The sequence below is a fragment of the Coregonus lavaretus genome, assembly GCF_964263955.1.
Source record: "Coregonus lavaretus genome assembly, chromosome: 6".
Lineage (NCBI taxonomy): Eukaryota > Metazoa > Chordata > Actinopteri > Salmoniformes > Salmonidae > Coregonus > Coregonus lavaretus.
The window spans coordinates 50,929,333-50,951,538 of record NC_139993.1 but is presented as its reverse complement, the minus strand read 5'-3'; the positions used below and the strand labels follow the sequence as shown (position 1 = coordinate 50,951,538).

The window sequence follows — 22,206 nt, the reverse complement described above, 5'->3', positions numbered from 1 at the left end:
TCATTTCTCAATTTGGTGCTTTCATAAAGTAATTTAGTAAAGCATGTTTGACCACACAATCCAGATTTTTAACTACACGTTCCAAAGTTACAGAGAGGAAAAAGGTACCTCCACATTTTTTTCTTTCTAAAATAATTTAAGGTGAATAAAATGAGCATCAAATACTTTAAAAGGGCAATGATTATGTTTAACTCCATGAATCAAATAAGCAAACAAAATCATGGATCAAGCAAGCAGTTAACAGTGACTTCTTTCAGAGCACAGGGATAATAGAACTCTGGCTACCGCAGGTACCTTGCTCTGTGCTGCAATGCCACTGGTGGAAGTTCCGTCCAATGAGGATGAAGGTTCTAGAGGTGGCAGGTGGTTGGCTGAGGTGTTGGCTCAGAGGCAGGGGAACAAAGATGTCTCCTTGGGGACAACTAGGGGACCAAACAAAAACACAAATGATAAAGTAATTATATATAAAAACATATCCTTACAAAACTGGCTTGAAAGATAAAGTTTGTAAAATCTGTTTATGAGCTTATGTACCGTAATTTTCGGACTATAAGCCGCGCCTTTTTTCCAATTTTTCGACCCTGCAGCTTATATAACGGTGCGGCTAATCTATGGACTTTTACAGCTAACGGCCACTAGAAGACCTCCTAAATCTATGGATTTTACAGGTTACAGTCCACCAACTTTAACTCTATGGGCTCTATGACCGGTCTGCGCCCCCCACCTTTAAGCGGCGGGCTCCAGCAGGAAAAGCTGGAGCCCGGAAAAGAGTGAGACAGGTAGCGCGCAAAAGTAAAAGTGGAACCGAGAGTGGTACGAGAGACAGAACGAGAGCAAGACAGACAGACATTACGAGAGCGAGACAGTTTGTCTCTTTACCGACAATCCCCTCTGTGCATGAACCCTTACATATGGTAATTAAACATTAAAACACCTGCGGCTTATAGTCCAGTGCGGCTTATATATGTACACATCATTCAATATCATTCAATTTCGCTGCTGCGGCTTATACTCCGGTGCGCCTTATAGTGCGGAAAATACGGTATGTATATTACATGCATTCCTGATATACAGTCTTTCCAAACTAGCTGGAAGCTTTTAAAATAATGCACACATATTCGTATGCGTGATTCTTTCCAGTGATTGACTTGATTCTTTAAAATGACCCACCTCATCCTCTCGAACACCTTGACTGTGGTGTCACTGGCCAGGGAGCTGACCAAATTGACAATATCTGTCAGGATGGGAGGAAGCAGGAACTGGGAGGCAATCTCAGCGGTGCACTGCTGAATGGACGGGCATCCTGTTTACACCAGAGCGAGAGAAAAGGAGAAGAAATAGAGAAAATGGAAAGCCTCTCACTGAGAAGAGATAGCAGATGATGGCTTTGTCCCAAATGGCACCCTATTCCCTTTACAGTGCACAACTTTTGACCAGAGCCCATCAAGGGACGCAGACAATCAGTTTGGGAAGCAGACAATCCTTTATATTACCTCCTCTCCTGTCTCCTCTCCACTCCAGCAGAAATAAGGAGAGGGGTAAGGAGAGGGCAGAGCAGCCACTCACCAAGTTTAGCCATGAAGGTGATCCAGGGCTGACAGGTGACCTGGTACAGAGGGTGTAGGGTCCCAACGTTCCCCTCCTCTAGCTGGGACACGTGTCTCCTGTTGGAACATACACACACCCATTAAACAGTGCAATACTGCTGACAAACTCCACATTTAACAGTGGTGACCAGACTTAGGTTCAAGTGGTATTTTCTGTCTTTCAAATACTTCAGCTGCACTTGATTGAGCTTGCCTGTCGCAATTTAACCAATAGAATAGTTCAAACTCTGCCCAAATAAAACGCTCTAAGTATTTGGAAGAAAACAGATCCTATTTTAACCCAGATCTAAATCCAGCCTGTGTTCTTCTGTGTCTCTGCTAACCTCTGGGCCTGCTCCAGTTCTACAGCCATGGCCTTCTCCTGGCTCCACTGCTGCTTCATGTTCTCTGTCTTGTGTCTCCTACGTATCCGACCCTCCTCCCCCTTCTCCTGGCTCCACTGCTGCTTCATGTTCTCTGTCTTGTGTCTCCTACGTGTCCGACCCTCCTCCCCCTTCTCCTGGCTCCACTGCTGCTTCATGTTCTCTGTCTTGTGTCTCCTACGTGTCCGACCCTCCTCCCCCTTCTCCTGGCTCCACTGCTGCTTCATGTTCTCTGTCTTGTGTCTCCTACGTGTCCGACCCTCCTCCCCCTTCTCCTGGCTCCACTGCTGCTTCATGTTCTCTGTCTTGTGTCTCCTACGTGTCCGACCCTCCTCCCCCTTCTCCTGGCTCCACTGCTGCTTCATGTTCTCTGTCTTGTGTCTCCTACGTGTCCGACCCTCCTCCCCCTTCTCCTGAACGATGTCCTCAGTCGTCTTAGGGATCCCCAGCTCAGATGAATCTGGCTTGCTCTGCAGGGAGGATCAACATTTCGTCATCACTCTTTACTAGTGAATCAAACAGCAACATGGTGGTTCATAATCCAAATATCGATATAATGTTGATCTCGGATGGATGTAGCACTGACAGAACCAACTCAGTTGAGAAACAGACATGTTTGATGAAATATTCTGAACTCTATTCCCTATACAGTACACTACTACCAGAAATAGAAAAGTTATTAATTAGGAAATAGAGTGCCATTTCTGACACAATCCTCTTTTACATTTACATTTACATTTAAGTAATTTGGCAGACGCGACTTACAGTTAGTGAGTGCATACATTATTTTTTTTATTTTTCATACTGGGAATCGAACCCACAACCCTGGCGTTGCAAACGCCATGCTCTACCAGCTGAGCTACATCCCTGCCGGCCATTCCCTCCCCTACCCTGGACAACGCTGGGCCAATTGTGCGCCGCCCCATGGGTCTCTAGTGGCTCAGCTAGCACTGCGATGCAGTGCCTTAGACCACTGCGCCACTCGGGAGACTACACGTCACACTTTCAATGAAAGAGAACTCACCAGTATTTCCCAGAAGCTTCGGCGGGTGGTTTTGCCGGTGGGTGTGGTAGACTCGGGGGTGCTTGGTCCGGTGTTGCGGCTGGTCCCAGAGGGGGGAGGGATCAGAGTGATTGGGGAGGGGCTGTTCTTAACACTCCTAATGCCACTACGAGGCAGGAAGCTGTGCTTAAATTCCTTCACTTCCAATGGAGGAGAACTTAAACGACCTAAAGAGAAGATGTGGAGATAGACAAAGGATGAACCTGATTTACATTTACATTTACGTCATTTAGCAGACGCTCTTATCCAGAGCGACTTACAAATTGGTGCGTTCACCTTATGATAGCCAGTGGGACAACCACTTTACAATCTTTTTATTATTATTATTATTATTATTATTATTATTATAAAATATATTTTGTGTGGGGGGGGGGGGGTTAGAAGGATTACTTTTATCCTATCCCAGGTATTCCTTAAAGAGGTAGGGTTTCAAGTGTCTCCAGAAGGTGGTCACTGACTCCGCTGTCCTGGCGTCGTGAGGGAGCTTGTTCCACCATTGGGGTGCCAGAGCAGCGAACAGTTTTGACTGGGCTGAGCGGGAACTGTGCTTCCGCAGAGGTAGGGGGACCAGCAGGCCAGAGGTGGAAGAACGCAATGTCCTCGTTTGGGTGTAGGGACTGATCAGAGCCTGAAGGTAAGGAGGTGCCGTTCCCCTCACAGCTCCATAGGCAAGCACCATGGTCTTGTAGCAGATGCAACCTTCAACTGGAAGCCAGTGGAGTGTGCGGAGGAGCGGGGTGACGTGAGAGAACTTGGGAAGGTTGAACACCAGACGGGCTGCAGCGTTCTGGATGAGTTGTAGGGAGCCCAGCCAACAGCGAATTGCAGTAATCCAGACGGGAGATGACAAGAGCCTGGATTAGGACCTGTGCCGCTTCCTGTGTAAGGTATGGTCGTACTCTGCGAATGTTGTAGAGCATGAACCTACAGGATCGGGTCACCGCTTTGATGTTAGCAGAGAACGACAGGGTGTTGTCCAGGGTCATGCCAAGGTTCTTTGCACTCTGGGAGGAGGACACAATGGAGTTGTCAACCGTGATGGCGAGATCATGGAGCGGGCAGTCCTTCCCCGGGAGGAAGAGCAGCTCCGTCTTGCCGAGGTTCAGCTTGAGGTGGTGATCCGACATCCACACTGATATGTCTGCCAGACATGCAGAGATGCGATTCGCCACCTGGTTATCAGAAGGGGGAAAGGAGAAGATGAATTGTGTGTCGTCTGCGTAGCAATGATAGGAGAGACCATGTGAGGATATGACAGAGCCAAGTGACTTGGTGTATAGAGAGAATAGGAGAGGGCCTAGAACTGAGCCCTGGGGAACACCAGTGGTGAGAGAACATGGTGCGGAGACAGATTCTCGCCATGCCACCTGGTAGGAGCGACCTGTCAGGTAGGACGCAATCCAAGAGTGAGCCGCGCCGGAGATGCCCAACTCGGAGAGGGTGGAGAGGAGGTTCTGATGTTTCACAGTATCAAAGGCAGCAGATAGGTCTAGAAGGATGAGAGCAGAGGAGAGAGAGTTAGCTTTAGTAGTGCGGAGAGCCTCTGTGACACAGAGAAGAGCAGTCTCAGTTGAATGACCAGTCTTGAAACCTGACTGGTTTGGATCAAGAAGGTCATTCTGTGAGAGATAGCAGGAGAGTTGGCTATAGACGGCATGCTCAAGAGTTTTGGAGAGAAAAGAAAGAAGGGATACTGGTCTGTAGTTGTTGACATCGGAGGGATCGAGTGTAGGTTTTTTGAGGAGGGGTGCAACTCTCGCTTTCTTGAAGATGGAAGGGACATAGCCAGCGGACAAGGATGAGTTGATGAGCGAGGTGAGGTAAGGGAGAAGGTCTCCGGAAATGGTCTGGAGAAGAGAGGAGGGGATAGGGTCAAGCGGGCAGGTTGTTGGGCGGCCGGCCGTCACAAGTCGCAAGATTTCATCTGGAGAGAGAGGGGAGAAAGAAGTCAAAGCATAGGGTAGGGTAGTGTAAGCAGGACCAGCGGTGTCATTTGACTTAATAAATGAGGATCGGATGTCGTCAACCTTCTTTTCAAAATGGTTGACGAAGTCATCCACAGAGAGGGAGGAGGGAGGGGGAGGAGGAGGAGGATTCAGCAGGGAGGAGAAGGTGGCAAAGAGCTTCCTAGGGTTAGAGGCAGAGGCTTGAAATTTAGAGTGGTAGAAAGTGGCTTTAGCAGCAGAAACGGAGGAAGAGAATGTAGAGAGGAGGGAGTGGAAAGATGACAGGTACGCAGGGAGTCTAGTTTTCTTCCATTTCCGCTCGGCTGCCCGATAACATTGATTGATTGATTGATTGATTAATAACATAGACTACCATTTTAAACAACAATTTGAATTCACAATAATGCATTCACATTTGTTGTGCAGGTACTGTAAAAGTAGTAATTCCTCACCGTTAGTTGTGTCTTCTCTCTGATCTCTCCCAGGTGTGGTATAGAAAGTCTCCAGACACAGCGGATTAGGCAGGACCCTCAGTTCCATGATGACATCACAGAGGGCATGGCGCAGGACTCCTCGCAGCTTGTCAGTCAGCTGGAGGGGGGAAACGTTATCTTGCTCCCAGATGTCAAATCGTACCCTCATCTCTGACCCTGTCAGGAAAAAGGAAGAACAGATGATCAACGGACTGATGAACATAGCACTGAGCATGTGTATAACTAGTCTGGTCCCAGATCTGTTTGTGCTGTCTTGCCAACTCCTATGGTCATTGAACTAGCCTGGTCCCAATTATGTTTGTGCTGTCTTGGCAATGAGCACATTGTGACTATGACCATAGGAGTTGGCTATACAGCACAAACAGATCTGGGACCAGGCTAGTGCAGACCGAAGAACACACCTGATTAATGATGACAGCCCTGTAGAGCAAGGCCCAGCAGATTTAAACAGTTCAGGTAGTGGGCCTCTGATTGCTAACCCTACACAAACACATGATGATTCACTAGATTACCACACGAGAGAGGAGGCTATTTTTACTTTCAGAACTCATTTAATTTTCTCAAACAAACTAGGAAGCAGAAATCATATTTTCCAATTAAAATCGTTAGCTATATGCAAATAAGAAATGTTTTATGCACTGAATTATTTTGCTGAAGTTCTTTAAACAAAAAAAAGTGTAATTTAAATGTATTCAATGTCACATTGACAAAAAACAATCCCTGTATCAAAAGAAAGAGGGAATTAAAACTCTTTGTAACATTATGCAATGACCATCATTATGCAGACAGATGTAGCTGTCCTGCTCAAGGTGACTTCGCATTTTAATTCCAGAGTGAGACCATTACGTAGGACTTATTGCTCTGTTTATTAACGAATCCATCTTGTGAAATGGTGCTTTAAGAAGTTTGAGTTTGTCAACAATTGATTTAATTAAATCGCTTAAAGCTGCAATGTGTCACTTTTTGGGCGACCTGACCAAATTCACATAGAAATGGGAGTTATAGATCTGTCATTCTCATTGAGAGCAAGTCTAAGAACGTGCACTATTTCTATGCTTCCCGTTCTGAAGTTTAGTTTTTGCGCCTTTTACTTTCGGTTTTGTACACCATCTTCAAACAACTGAAAATACAATATCTTTGGTTATGGAAAATATATTTCACAGCAGTTTAGATGGTACAATGATGCAGGCACTACACTATACTTTGTTGTTTTGTCACATAAACTGAAATTAGGCGAACGATTAGAATTTTTGCAACCAGGAAATGGCGGAGTGATTACTGCATAGTGCACTTTTAATAGAAGAAATAGACAATGCAGCACACAATAGAAAACACATTTTATGACACTCTTCAACAAGAAAAATACACAGCAACAACTCCACCAATGGTTGCTCTGGCTACCCTGGCTGGGTCATGTTCATAGGTACAAAACAGAGAGGTATAGTCTGAAAGTCCAATAAGAAACCGGATCCGGACCCGGATCTCTAGAGAAACCCTACTGGGCTTTACCTGAGCTGAGGTTGTTGGAGTCCACCTTGATGACAGTTGTCAGGGCGTCAAACTGTTCTGGCTGTAGGAGGATGGTGGAGGGGTCTCCTCTGGGTGGTGTAGTGCAGTCCTGGGCAAGAACCTGCAGGGGGAATCCTTGAGGGTCCACGAACGACAGGGCGATAGAGGCAATACCTGAAGGGAACAGGTGAAATGTGGAGGACAGGGTGATAGACTTACTAGAGGATGAATAGAGAAGACATGATCAGGTTTAACTGAGTCCTCCAACAACAAGGTGGTGCTAACGGTCCTTCGAGCCAGATAGTATTTTTTGTTCATTAACAATAACTTTGATTATTGTGGATTATGTTTTTATCTAAACTCTAAACATATTTTTCAAGTGCAATTAAGTGCAGTTTTGAAACGACAATGCTTTTGTGTGCCATTATAAAACATACAAATATTCTCCATAGATTCTGTCTGATATTGTTCTGCATCAACATCAGAGAAACGACAGTATAAATCCAAACAGACAAACCATGACCTTCCTACTACAACACAGTTGATGTTCCATCCCAACACATAAACCCAGACCGCCTTGTCTTCTGATTCTCACCAAAGCCTTGCTTCAGCTAATCACCTCATAAACCCTGCACCATATAGGCAGGCATTCCTCAACTGTACAGGACACCTGCGTTTAATAATATCACCGTCGATCCGCCCGGGCCCATATTTGGTTTGATATGGCTATTAGCATGCACCATTAGTGGGGATAGAGGCATGCATGGAGTAGTGATGGATGTGCTGGTGTACCTGGAAGCCTGGCAGGCAGGCGTGTGGAAGACAGAGATGCATTACAGAAATCACCTGAAATAAATCAGCAAAACAGACACACAACCATCTCTTCTACAATACCCTGTGCTGGGCTGGGCTTCACACTGCCTGCCTGTGCCTGTGCCTGTGTGTGTGTGTGTGTGTGTGTGTGTGTGTATCTGCTTATTGCAGTCAGCCAGTCAACAAAGCCGCCACATGTCATTCTCAAACCACTAAACCCACTTATCATGTTACTGATTCTCTCCAGAAGGTTTGGCTACTGGTAATACTACGTGGTTGTGCATTCTGATGACTGAACGAGTCAGTCGGAGCGAGTGACTTGATGTGTTTGCCCTTTGTGTTTTGCGTCCATTTTGCTATGGTTACTTTAGCAGGGTCTGACAGGCCGTCGCTTGCGAGTCACACTCACTCACACACACACACACACACACACACACCTCAGCAAGAGTCCATTTGGGCTCAGCAGTCTCTCTATCCGTCCCTCCACGGCAGCTTTACTCTGACAGGCTGTGTCCCAAATGGCCCATAGGGCTCTGGTAGTGTACTATATAGGGTATAGGGTTCCATTTGGGACGAACATCTGACAAGCTGTCCAGGTTCCGTGACGGCTGCCCACAAGGGGTACTTGATAAGACTCATAAGACCATAGGCCTACTGGTAAAATCCATGAGGGGGTACTTCAGGGGTACTCCGGGCAGAGCATAATTCAATTGGTGGTACAGTAATCATAAAAGGTTGGGAACCACTGTACTAGACCGAAAAGACAGGACCGGAGTGACATTTTCAAACTGTAATTAAAAAGGAGGCATCGAAAAATTACATTTTACAGAAATTACAAATCATAGCCTTTCTCAGAACGAATAGAACTCCACAGTTCTAAAGATAACCTTTATTTTTATTTTTTTGTAAAGATGGGTAATATAAGACTATTCTTTAACTCTGCTCAACAGAGTTATTCCACTATGCATGAGTACATTGCAGTAGCTCTGTGTTTAGCCAGCATATATCTCTCATGGGACAAGTCTCATCAGCCGTAAATATCACTGCCTAATTGGAAAACCATTAAATGAACTGGATGCTATTAAAGTAATGCACACATGTTCAGGAGGCTGAAGAAATTTGGCTTAGCACCTAAAACCCTCACAAACTTTTACAGATGCACAATTGAGAGCATCCTGTCGGGCTGTATCACTACCTGGTACGGCAACTGCACCACCCACAACCGCAGGGCTCTCCAGAGGGTGGTGCGGTCTGCCGAACGCATTACCGGGGGCAAACTACCCGCCCTCCAAGACACATACAACACCTGATGTCACAGGAAGGCCAAAAAGATCATCAAGGACATCAACCACCCGAGCAACTGCCTGTTCACCCCGCTATCATCCAGAAGGCGAGGTCAGTACAGGTGCATCAAAGCTGGGACCGTGAGAATGAAAAACAGCTTCTATCTCAAGGCCATCAGACTGTTAAATAGCCATCACTAGCACATTAGAGGCTGCTGCTGCCTATTGAAATCACTGGCCAATTTAAGAAATGGAACACTAGTCACTTTAATAATGTTTACATATCTTGCACTACTCATCTCATATGTATATACTGCATTCTATTCTATAATATTATTCTGTATCTTAGTCCATGCCGCTCTGTCATTGCTTGTCCATCTATGTATATATTCTTAAATCCCATTCCTTACTTTTTTGTGTGTATTGGGTATATGTTGTAAAATTGTTAGATATTACTGCACTGTCGGAGCTAGAAGCACAAGCATTTCGCTACACCCGCTATAACATCTGCTAAACACGTGTATGTGACAAATAAAATTTGTATACATACAAATGCTAGATTATTTTCCATTCAATTTCTCATTGAGCAGCATCTCTTGATAGGCTAGAGAAGCCATTATAACCGAGACCAAAGCCAGTTAAACACACACATTTAAGCTTTAATGCAGCAACGTACTACTACTGGACTACATGAAAGAAAGAAAGACCATGCCACACGTACAGTAACCAGCCGAAGTGGAAGTCATCCTTATGAAGTGTGTGAGTGACTCATGAAATGTCAGGGGTTAGAGAGAGAGAGAGAGAGAGAGAGAGAGAGAGAGAGAGAGAGAGAGAGAGAGAGAGAGAGAGAGAGAGAGAGAGAGAGAGAGAGAGAGAGAGAGAGAGAGAGAGAGAGAGAGAGAGAGAGAGAGAGAGAGAGAGAGAGAGAGAGAGAGAGAGAGAGAGAGAGAGAGAGAGAGAGAGAGAGAGAGAGAGAGAGAGAGAGAGAGAGAGAGAGAGAGAGAGAGAACACATCACTCTGCATGCCACTTAAAAAGTCATGCAGGGAGAGCAAAGCGCAACTCCAATAAGCAATCCGGTCCACATTAAAGACTACTGCTGTTGAAGTACAGCCAATTTACTTGTAAAGAGCCAATCTACCTAAAGAGTAAAGCACTGCCAAATAAAGCCATAGGTAAGATGAGGCAAGAGCAAGAAGCACACCCAGCCAGCCAGGCCAGTAGATGGCACTATTGTACACAGGGCAGGGCTGCGGAATGGGAGCCAAGGTAGCTAAAGGTTAATGACACGTGATACCTTGGAACTGAGAGGGCGGGAAGAGGTGCTGAACAAGGTCCGACATCGTACCTGAGTCAACAGACAGAGAGACAGATAGACAGACATACCCTTAATACATCTCCCGAGTGGCGCAGTGGTCTAAGGCTGTGCCACTAGAGATCCTGGTTCGAATCCAGACTCTGTCGTAGCTGGCCGCGACCGGGAGCACAATTAGCCAGCGTCGTCCAGGGTAGGGGAGGGAATGGCCGGCAGGGATGTAGCTCAGTTGGTAGAGCATGGCGTTTGCAACGCCAGGGTTGTGGGTTCGATTCCCACGGGGGGCCAGTATGAAAATGTATGCACTCACTAACTGTAAGTCGCTCTGGATAAGAGCATCTGCTAAATGACTAAAATGTAAATGTAATTACCTTCTGCTATCATCAGATACAGTGCCTTCAGAAAGTATACCCCTTGACTTATTCCACATTTTGTTGTGTTACAGCCTGATTTCAAAATTGATTAAATATATTTTATTTCTCACCCCATAATGACAAAGTGAAAACAAGAAAACAAAAAAATATATATACAGTGAGGGAAAAAAGTATTTCACCCCCTGCTGATTTTGTACGTTTGCCCACTGACAAAGAAATGATCAGTCTATAATTTTAATTACAGACCATCTTCCGGAGACATTTGAAACCCTACCTCTTTAAGGAATACCTGGGATAGTATAAAAGTAATCCTTCTACCCCCCCCCCAGATAAAACTCAAGAAAAACGCATGTCAAAAATGTTATAAATTGATTTGCATTTTTATGAGGGAAATAAGTATTTGACACCCTCTCAAATCAGAAAGATTTCTGGCTCCCAGGTGTCTTTTATACAGCTAACGAGCTGAGATTAGGAGCACACCCTTAAAGGGAGTGCTCCTAATCTCAGCTTGTTACCTGTATAAAAGACACCTGTCCACAGAAGCAATCAATCAATCAGATTCTAAACTCTCCACCATGGCCAAGACTAAAGAACTCTCCAAGGATGTCAGGGACAAGATTGTAGACCTACACAAGGCTGGATTGGGCTACAAGACCATCGCCAAGCAGCTTGGTGAGAAGGTGACAACAGTTGGTGCGATTATTCGCAAATGGAAGAAACACAAAATAACTGTCAATCTCCCTCGGCCTGGGGCTCCATGCAAGATCTCACCTTGTGGAGTTGCAATGATCATGAGAACGGTGAGGAATCAGCTCAGAACTACACGGGAGGATCTTGTCAATGATCTCAAGGCAGCTGGGACCATAGTCACCAAGAAAACAATTGGTAACACACTACGCCATGAAGGACTGAAATCCTGCAGCGCCCACAACATCCCCCTGCTCAAGAAAGCACATTTACAGGCCCATCTGAAGTTTGCCAATGAACATCTGAATGATTCAGAGAACTGGGTGAAAGTGTTGTGGTCAGATGAGACCAAAATCGAGCTCTTTGGCATCAACTCAACTCGCCGTGTTTGGAGACGGAGGAATGCTGCCTATGACCCCAAGAACACCATCCCCACTGTCAAACATGGAGGTGGAAACATTATGCTTTGGGGGTGTTTTTCTGCTAAGGGGACAGGACAACTTCAACGCATCAAAGGGACGATGGACGGCGCCATGTACCGTCAAATCTTGGGTGAGAACCTCCTTCCCTCAGCCAGGGCATTGAAAATGGGTCGTGGATGGGTATTCCAGCATGACAATGACCCAAAACACACGGCCAAGGCAACAAATGAGTGGCTCAAGAAGAAACACATTAAGGTCCTGGAGTGGCCTAGCCAGTCTCCAGACCTTAATCCCATAGAAAATCTGAAGGGAGCTGAAGGTTCGAGTTGCCAAACGTCAGGCTCGAAACCTTAATGACTTGGAGAAGATCTGCAAAGAGGAGTGGAACAAAATCCCTCCTGAGATGTGTGCAAACCTGGTGGCCAACTACAAGAAACGTCTGACCTCTGTGATTGCCAACAAGGGTTTTGCCACCAAGTACTAAGTCATGTTTTGCAGAGGGGTCAAATACTTTTTTCCCTCAATAAAATGCAAATAAATGTATAACATTTTTGACATGCGTTTTTCTGGATTTTTTTGTTGTTATTCTGTCTCTCACTGTTCAAATAAACCTACCATTAAAATTATAGACTGATCATTTCTTTGTCAGTGGGCAAACGTACAAAATCAGCAGGGGATCAAATACTTTTTTCCCTCACTGTATCTAATTTATTGAAAATGAAATACAGAAATATCTAACTTACATAAGTATTCACACCCCTGAGTCAATAATTTGTAGAAGCACCTTTGGCAGCGATTACAGCTGTGAGTCTTTCTGGGTAAATCTCTAAGAGCACGATTATGACCCGAGTTTAGCCGGCGTAAATGGAATGGAATTCCTTTTTATGCACTTTTCTCTCTATTCTGACATTGAACTTAAGCATGAGAATAGCGTGCTATTCACTTGCTATTCGTTTTGGGTGGAGATGGAATAAATGAACGTGTGGCGGAGGTGTGTCTACAGATACGCCGTATTCTGACCTTGACTTCACTCCCTCATAATTCCACCACCTTTACGTGCAAGGAAATTATGAATAAGGTCTAGTGTTCCTACCAGTTCCAAGTGGAAAAAGCATCTACTTTATTTTTTTTCGATATAAATAACACCATTCTCCATGCATTCATTTAAAACTTGATAAGAGCTAGGTAAATTAGTAATCTGTTTGGATAAGGGAATTGCTAATATAAAATTACACTTGTTTTAGAAATATTTTACCTTATAATCGCTGGAGACAAAGGTGAAACCAGTCATATGGCAGCAAACTGAATCACATCAACTTTCCCACAGTAAAGTTTATGAAATGCTGTGCCATTACGCATCATTTAAATTGTACAGCCTTTTAACTTGCAGGGATGGGCACTCTCGAATGTCTTAATTATAGGCTACCCAGACATGCTCTCTCCTGTTTCTATCATGTTAAATATTAGCCAATACACATTTACATTTTAGTCATTTAGCAGACGCTCTTATCCAGAGCGACATACAGTTAGTGAGTGCATACATTATTTATTTATTTTTTACTGGCCCCCCGTGGGAATCAAACCCACAACCCTGGCGTTGCAAACGCCATGCTCTACCAACTGAGCTACATCCCTGCCGGCCATTCCCTCCCATACCCTGGACGACGCCGGGCCAATTGTGCGCCGCCCCATGGGTCTCCCGGTCGCGGTCGGCTACGACAGAGACTGGATTCGAACCCGGATCACTAGTGGCACAGCTAGCACTGCGATGCAGTGCCTTAGACCACTGCGCCACTCAGTATTGACCGTCAACAGGCCTAATAACAACACATATCCAATACTTAGCTGTTTCATCACACAGTTCCATGGTTAGTGCTGGCAATAGACGAGGGTATAGCCTACTATTGTACACTAGTCTCCCTATTATAATTATATGTACACTAATCTTCCAACATTACCATGGGTTAAAGAACTGAACGTTGCAATTTTCAGAATGACTCAAACCACCCTTTTCTTTCTTTCATGCGTAAAGGCTCTCAAACCTGTTTTTTTTATTATTCATAAATACTTTTCTAACCCTAAATAATCTACAAGATCAGAGTATATACTTTTTTAAAATCTACCTATTGGTGCTGAAACGGAGACGAATATGCATATATTTAGATGGCTTTCTTTCATTGATCCCTAATATTCTGAACCTGTTCTCTTGATATATTTTATTGAGTCTGTCGACAAAATTCTAACTCAAAGGTACACCGTATTTAAAGGGATGGCTTAAGATAAATGTACTGAAAACCCTATTGAATGAAAACTCCACGAGAAAATCTGTTCGTCAGCAAGTGGGAGGGTTTTTTCAGTGGTTGAATTACATTTATTCAGCATGCGCAAGGGAACCACGCCTGCGAAGCCTGTTACACACCTTCATAAGGTAACTCTGAATACCAACCACTGAGAAGTGCGTAGGAAAGGCATGCGTAAGAAAGGCATAATTTCCTAAATCGGAATCGGGCCCTAAGAGCTTTCCACACCTGGATTGTGCAACATTTGCCCATTATCTTTTCAAAATTCTTCAAGCTCTGTCAAATTGGTTGTTGATCATTGCTAGACATCCATTTTCAGGTCTTGCCATAGATTTTCACTGTCTTCTTGGTAAGCAACTCCAGTGTAGATTTGGCTTCGTCTTTTAGGGTTATTGTCCTGCCGAAAGGTGAACTCATCTCCCAGTGTCTGGTGGAAAGCAGACTGAACCAGGTTTTCCTCTAGGATTGTGCCTGTGCTTAGGTCCATTCAGTTTCTTTTTTATCCTGAAAAACTCCCCAGTCCTTAACGATTACAAGCATACCCATAACATGATGCAGCCACCACCATGCTTGAAAATATGGAAAGTGGTACTCAGTAATGGGTTGTATTGGATTTGCCCCCAAACCTAACACTTTGTATTCAGGACAAAAAGTTAATTGCTTTGCCACATTTTTTGCAGTATTACTTTAGTGCCTTGTTGCAAACAGGATGCATGTTGTGGAATATTTTTATTGTGTACAGGCTTCCTTCTTTTCACTCTGTCAATTAGGTTAATATTGTAGATGAACTACAATGTTGTTGATCCAGCCTCAGTTTTCTCCCATCACAGCCATTAAACTCTGTAACTGTTTTAAAATCCCCATTGGCCTCAAGGTGAAATCCCTGAGCGGTTTCCTTCCTCTCCGCCAACTGAGTTAGGAAGGACGCCTGTATCTTTGTAGTAACTGGGTGTCTTGATACACCACCCAAAGCGTAATTAATAACTTCACCATGCTTAAAGGGATATTCAATGTCTGTTTTTTTTTTTTTTTTTTACCCATCTACCAATAGGTGCCCTTCTTTGTGAGGCATTGGAAAACCTCCCTGGTCTTTGTGGTTGAATCTGTGTTTGAAATTCACTGCTCAACTGGGGTAGTCATGAAAAAATCATGTTAAACACTATTATTGCACACAGAGAGAGTCAATGCAACTTTTTATGTGACTTGTTAAGCAAATGTTTACTCCTGACCTCATTTAGGTTTGCCATAAAAAAAGTGGTTGAATACTTATTGAGTCAAGACATTTCAGCTTTTCATTTTTTTATTAATTTGTAAAGATTTCTAAAAACATAATTCCACTTTCACATGATGGGGTATTGTGTGTAGGCCAGTGACAAAAAATCTCAATTTAATCAATTTTAAATTCTGGCTTTAACACAACAAAATGTGGAAAAAGTGAAGGGGTGTTAATACTTTCTGAAGGCACTGTATGCTATGAGAGGTGTTTCTCATCAGCTCCTTCTGAAAACCAGATGGTGCATCAACTGCTAATGAAATGTATGGAAAGTTGCAAACTGTGTACAAAGTAGTGCAAACTGGAAAAAAAATGATGAGGAGTGACTGACAGGGAGTCAGTGGAACAGCATCATAACATCATCTCTAATTAGGGTTGCAAAGGGTTCCGCTAACTTTCCCAAAATACTGGTCAGAGGATTTCAGATTCCCAGCTGTTTTTGCAACCCTATCTCTAATTGATCTACCAATTAAACTCAAATGTCCAGGAGACCCTCTGCTGGGCCTCCACTAGCTCTGGTCTAGGGCGTTAGTGAGGCTTGAAGGAAGGCTCAGCATTAACGATCCGCACTTATGCCCTGGACCAGAGCTAGCCTGGCACTCCACTCTTTTACTTTATCCTTTATCCATGGACATTGCTACTATTTTAGCACATACAGTGTAGCTCATTTGGTAGAGCATGGCGCTTGCAACGCCAGGGTTGTGGGTTCGTTTCCCACGGGGGGCCAGTATGAAAATGTATGCACTCACTAACTGTAAGTCGCTCTGGATAAGAGCGTCTGCTAAATTACAAAAATGTAAATGTAATGAGTTATAATAGGAGTTATTTGTCACAGGGCCTTTGTGCACAGCTATTAGTAAGAGGAAAATGTCTCTGTCTGCATTCTGCAATAAAACTGTCTATTAGCTCTCTGAGATGGAATCACTGATGCAGTCCTTGGTATTCAAGCACAGTAGACATGTGTATTTTAGGCTCTGAGTTTTTGACAAGATTAATGTGGCAAACATTAGAAAACAGTTTCTTAATTAGCTGGCAGTGGAATAGAACAGTGCAAGACTAAAAACTGCTCTAACTGCCTGAGCAGCAGTCTGCACCTGACATAATTATCTCACGCCGGGCAGGGATCAACTAATATCAAATACCTTAAGCACCTTGTTGTGCAACTCTTCAAATTAATGAGATGAAGTCAGAGCTTCCCTTCGCAGCAATTAAAAAGTAGTTAGACTGCATGGGAAATGAATGCAAGGCCTGGTTTGTGTTCGTCCCAAATGGCACCCTATTCCCTTTATAGTGCACTAGTTTTGATGGACTCTGGTCGAAAGTAGTGCACTTTATAGGAAATAGGTTGACATTTGGGACGTACCCTGGAGAGAAAAAAGCCTCTTGAACGAACATCAGCCTTGGTACTTTGATTCTGACACTACAGAAAGAGGTCAGTTTAAGTGAAATATCAGCAACTATTAAATTCCACCGGTTTTTAAACATGATTTATAACAACAGGAATGCGGTGGGGATAATATAGGTAGAAAATGTAATTCATTATACTGTAGCTGTCAACACACTATATAAGGAACAGGATAACTATCTTACTATAGGCTAATCATAACTGGAGTATTGTCTTACTATAGGCTAATCATAACTGGAGTATTGTTTTACTATAGGCTAATCATAACTGGAGTATTGTCTTACTATAGGCTAATCATAACTGACAGGAGAACATATCACACACACACGTGACAATAGTATGTGCTGCCTGTCAACAGATAAATAATATCTGATCCTCGAACAGAGTAATGCAAAACACAACAGGTGATCATTCTTATTCAGACTAGTTTTTTGCAAGCCAAGTTACCACGACACACCAACACACACTGCATATGGAAGCTGGAGAGTCTGACTGTCCAGTCACCTTTGGAGAATGACTGTAGCAGTAACCAGAGAAATGAACATTCTGTACCCCTAGCATTTTAGCAGAACAGGATAAATCAGCTTAGTGTTTATTAGCTATGCAAGGCAAGGCAGTGATCATTTGCTGTGCATTTATTTAATGTGGTGGGAGGTAGAAATAGGGAAAGAGGCTGTCAGCACAACACGTGATATCCCTCCCCCTAAGTCAGCAGCTTAAAAAAACATGTGCACGCACACTGAAAACATGGAGAGTGAGAGAGAGAGACGTGTGTGTGCAGGAATAGCTGACATGAGAGAACGAGAAAGAGAGAGAGAAAACGTCATTACCTTTACCTCCGGTCCCCTGGCCCCCAGGCTTATTGTAGAGGTAGATATCAGAGTCAGGAAGCTCACTGCTCTGATTGAAGTAGTGCTGAGAGAGAGAGACACACACACAGACACACACACAGACAGAGAGAGAGAGACAGAGAGAGAAAGAGAGACACACGCATACAGAGAGAGAGAGAGAGACACAGACAGAGAGAGAGAGAGAGCGAGAGAGAGAGAGAGACACAGACAGAGAGAGCGAGAGAGAGAGAGAGAGAGAGAGAGACACACAGACAGAGTGAGAAAGAGAGACAAAGAGAGAAAGAGAGACACACAGACAGAGTGAGAGAAAGAGAGACACACACACACAGAGAGAGAGAGAGAGAGAGAGAGAGATTTTTGATTCTCATTTTTATTTATTTTTTATATTGTAAATATCCAAAGTAAGCTTTGGCAATATGTACATTGTTACGTCATGCCAATAAAGCGAATTGAATTGAATTGAAATTGAGAGAGAAAGAGAGAGAGAGAGAGAGAGAGAGACAAAGAGAGAAAGAGAGACACACAGACAGAGTGAGATAGAGAGAAAGAGAGACACAGACAGAGAGAGAGAGAGAGAGAGAGAGAGAGAGAGAGAGAGAGAGAGAGAGAGAGAGAGAGAGAGAGAAGAGAGAAAGAGAGAAAGAGAGAGCGAGAGAGAGAGAGAGAGAGAGACACAGAGAGAGAGAGAGAGAGAGAGAGAGAGAGAGAGAGAGAGAGAGACAAAGAGAGAAAGAGAGACAGAGTGAGATAGAGAGAAAGAGAGACACACACAGACAGAGTGAGAGAGAGACAGAGAGCGAAAGAGAGAGAGAGACACACACACAGACAGACAGAGAGAGAGAGACAGAGAAAGATAATTAGCCCCAACGACAAAACAAAAGAGAAGGAAGAAGTCAGCACATTTTGGGGAGAGCTGATTTCATACATCAAAATGTCACACTTGAATAATTTGAATGGTCCTCTTCTACCATCCTTTAAACTGACAGATACATCTCTGTAAAACAATAATTTTTCACCTAGTAGCTACAGTACTGCCATAAACTGTAGGTCAGACCATTCCGATATGAGTCTAAAGCTGCATCCTAAGGCAATCTTAGACACTGTGCTGTGAGTAATGTTACCCTGCATTCGGACACTTGCACCAAAACATTTTTCAGTCGCACTTATTACAGCGGCGGAATCTGCGTTGACTACCATGGCAAACGGGCATTCCTATTCCGGCCAAATCTATTTTCTCTGAATCTGGTAACGTGTTCTGCTTTGCCCAGCCAACCCGAGCCCACCAGAAAATGTTGGAGGGACAGAAGTCGGTTTAGATTGAGGTGGGACATTATATACACACCTTCACTTCTGGATTTTGCCCCTACTGTCTGTAGGCTTGGCTGTAGCCTTCCTTGTGGTAGTGTTCGATGTAGCTGTCTGTGTACTAGTGCAGTGTAGTATACTAGTGGTGTAGCCTACCTTGAAGTGGTGTTCTACGTAGCTGTCTGTGTACTAGTGTAGTGTAGTATACTAGTGGTGTAGCCTACCTTGAAGTGGTGTTCTACGTAGCTGTCTGTGTACTAGTGTAGTATAGTATACTAGTGGTGTAGCCTACCTTGAAGTGGTGTTCTACGTAGCTGTCTGTGTACTTGGGGATGTGGCGGAAGATCAGCAGGTTCTGCCTGAGGTAGTGGGCCACAGCATGGGTCCAGGGAATGAAGCACTGCGGTAGAGTAAACTCCATCACCTCAGTGGCTGGAGAGCCTGACGGCTGGATAAACTGAGGGGAGAACATCAACACATAATCAACCACCATGTCTCTCCCATTCCTACTAAATACTGTGTAATGCTACGTGGTCTTTCCACGAGAGATTCAGAACCACATCGCATGTGTACAAGTCAACTCTACTTCTGGGGTTGGAAGTAGCTAGATTTGAACTAGCCCCTCCCCACCACAGAATGACCCAAACTTGATTCATCAAAGGAATAAGTGACGCTAATGCACCAAATAATTTACCTCCACGTCAGCGGGGGTGAGTTTGCAGTTCCTGCCCAGCATGATGGTGATGATGTCCAGGGTTGTCTCATCCAGACGCTTCTTCAGAACCTTCACCAGCTCATCTGTGATCTCCGGACCTGTGTTGCAGACCAGGCAGAGGCAGGGGTCAGGAGAATAGACCTCAAACCATGGCTCTTTTCCAATTGCCCCCCAAAAAACCCATCCTCTCCTCACCTCCTCTGCTTCATCGCTCTGACCAGGTGAAAGCCAGCCTAATGATGAGCGTCCACCATACTGTTTTCACCTGTCAAGTCTTTTTCCCATCAGTGCAGATGATGGGGAGGAGATGAGGAGAGGTCAGATTTTAAAGCCTGTCACCCTGGCCTCAGACCTGACTCGGCTGCCTCTTTTCAGCTCTACAACAGCTGCTTCTTTAAAGGGATACTTCGGGATTTTGGCAATGAGGCCCTTTATCTACTTCCCCAGCGTCATATGAACTTGTGGGTCTCTGCGTGCAGTTTGAAGCGCTAGCGCATGCTAGAAGATACCCATAGACTTCCAGTCATTTCGCTAACGCTAGTTAGCATTGGCTCGCGAAACTACCGCTAACTTCCTTCATTCTGGACACTGAGACATCCAAATGGTATCTGGAGCCTTAGAAACAAACGTTGCATAGAAACACATACACACACTTCAAGAAATGTTCAACTCTCTGTAAACAAAGGAATTCATAAATAAAGAAGTTGAGCTGTATGAACAGTTGTGGGGGAGAGAAAAAAAACTTGGGCAGATTTTAATAAGTCACTCTTGTTGTTGAAGCTCAGAAAGACTTTCAGAGAGAAACAGCTGACGTCATAGATGAAGCCTGGGCAGAGCTAGATGGAGCAAGATCAACAGTGCCATCTAGCACGCTGTTAGAGGTACTGCAGCACAGCGTACAGAATGTTCACACTATTTGCAACCCACAATTAATATATTTTACTCTTAAGTTTGTCAGGAGGACAGTAGTGTGGGCACATTTATCTCAGAGTGGGAATGCACTGAGAGGTGACACAGAGGTGCACTGAGAGGTTTCTTAGTCCTAACTTCAGTTTTTAACTCCAGCCTCAGCCCTTTCCTTCAGTCAATCTCTCATTATGCTACCTCTGCTCACAATCCATACACTGCAGGATTCTGTCCCAATGTTCCCCGAGCCCCCTGAGCCCCTCTCTTCCCCTCTCTCTCCAAATCCCTGTCTTACCAGCACTTCCCACTCCATGCACCAGCAACAGGATGTGTTTGTCCACCTGTCCCACTGGCCGAGCACCTTCCAGAAATGACCGGGAGCCCTGTTGACGGACGGAGTAAAACACAGACACACGCACGCACGCACAGAAAGACACACACGCAGACACACGTCAGACCACTGCAGATATTTGACAGTAACAACCCACAATCCTCTCTAACCCAAGGGCAGGTTACCACAGTTCCGGGAACAGCAGATAAATCATGTAGTGGTGACACCACTTCAGAGCCCTCATGGTTTCTCAGGGCCACAGCTGCCTACACTTCAATAGAGAAATCCACTATGAGCTACTGTATATTGGGATCCTCAGAGTATAGAGCCCTAATGGTTCTTCAGGGCCACAGTTTCTTGTTGACCAATAGAGAAACCCTCTGTAAGTGTGCTACTGTACCGTGAGGTCCTCAGAGAAGAGGGGCTCCTGGCTCCGGGCGAGGCCGACACAGCGAGACATGGGGCGCAGGTTGCCATCCAGGTCAGAGTACTTCCCTGTTTGTGACGTCTCAGAAAGTCTGGGAAGAAGAGAGATCATGGGAATATGTTGGGGGTGAGGGAACTTTAAGATGCATAATCAAGAATTGGCATGCTCAACTCAATTCTTTCAACAAGTCTTTGGGTGCAGGGTTGGATGCAGCAGAGATAAGTGCCTATGAAGAGGTGGGACTGTTCTACAATGAGAGGGGAGGCAGTGGCGTAAGAATAAGGGGGGCACCAGGGCTAACCGGAGGTAGAAGACTGATTTGGTGGTGCGCTCCTGATAGACAAACATGCTCTTCCTGTTAACCACACACATGGCGTTGAGCACTGACCGCAGAGCCTGGATAGCTGGGATATGGAGAGGAGAAGAGAGTCTTTCAACACAAATAAAGTTACTGAGCAAACCATCTCAATTATACTGACACTGATTGTATTGAATCCATCATATTAAAATGATAAGTATTTTAAAAAGGACCAACGCAGCAGTTATCTCAATTTCAAATTATTTGTGGGTAACAATTAAGTACTGTGATTTTCTTCCAATTAAAATGGTCAAAAAGAAACAAAAATAGCTTCTTAGCAAAAAGCAATTTCTCAAGCAAAAATATTGCTAGGACTGTGTAGGAGTGGCCTGAGTTAAGGGCCTAATTGGAGGAGCGTAATGGGAGGGATATGTAACCTGAAAACTAACTGTTATTGGCAGAGAGGAGGGCAAACTCTCTTCGTTATTAGTCTATTAACTTATATTGCCTGGTGACGTCAC

At 44.4% G+C, this 22,206-nt stretch overlaps 1 protein-coding gene across 1 annotated transcript in view; it reads right to left on the bottom strand.

The window, feature by feature from the left end:
* LOC311130499 (KICSTOR complex protein SZT2-like) overlaps positions 1-22,206 on the bottom strand; it is a gene marked incomplete at its 5' end in the record, with an annotated part of 120,567 nt that overhangs the window by 41,508 nt on the left and 56,853 nt on the right. The window contains 14 exon segments of the mRNA XM_084163254.1: positions 295-422; positions 1,171-1,303; positions 1,567-1,664; positions 1,931-2,439; positions 2,994-3,199; positions 5,431-5,628; positions 6,982-7,155; positions 10,374-10,424; positions 17,683-17,767; positions 19,301-19,465; positions 19,703-19,821; positions 20,925-21,012; positions 21,361-21,478; positions 21,689-21,791. Of these exon segments, the coding sequence (XP_084019380.1) occupies positions 295-422; positions 1,171-1,303; positions 1,567-1,664; positions 1,931-2,439; positions 2,994-3,199; positions 5,431-5,628; positions 6,982-7,155; positions 10,374-10,424; positions 17,683-17,767; positions 19,301-19,465; positions 19,703-19,821; positions 20,925-21,012; positions 21,361-21,478; positions 21,689-21,791 (2,175 nt within the window).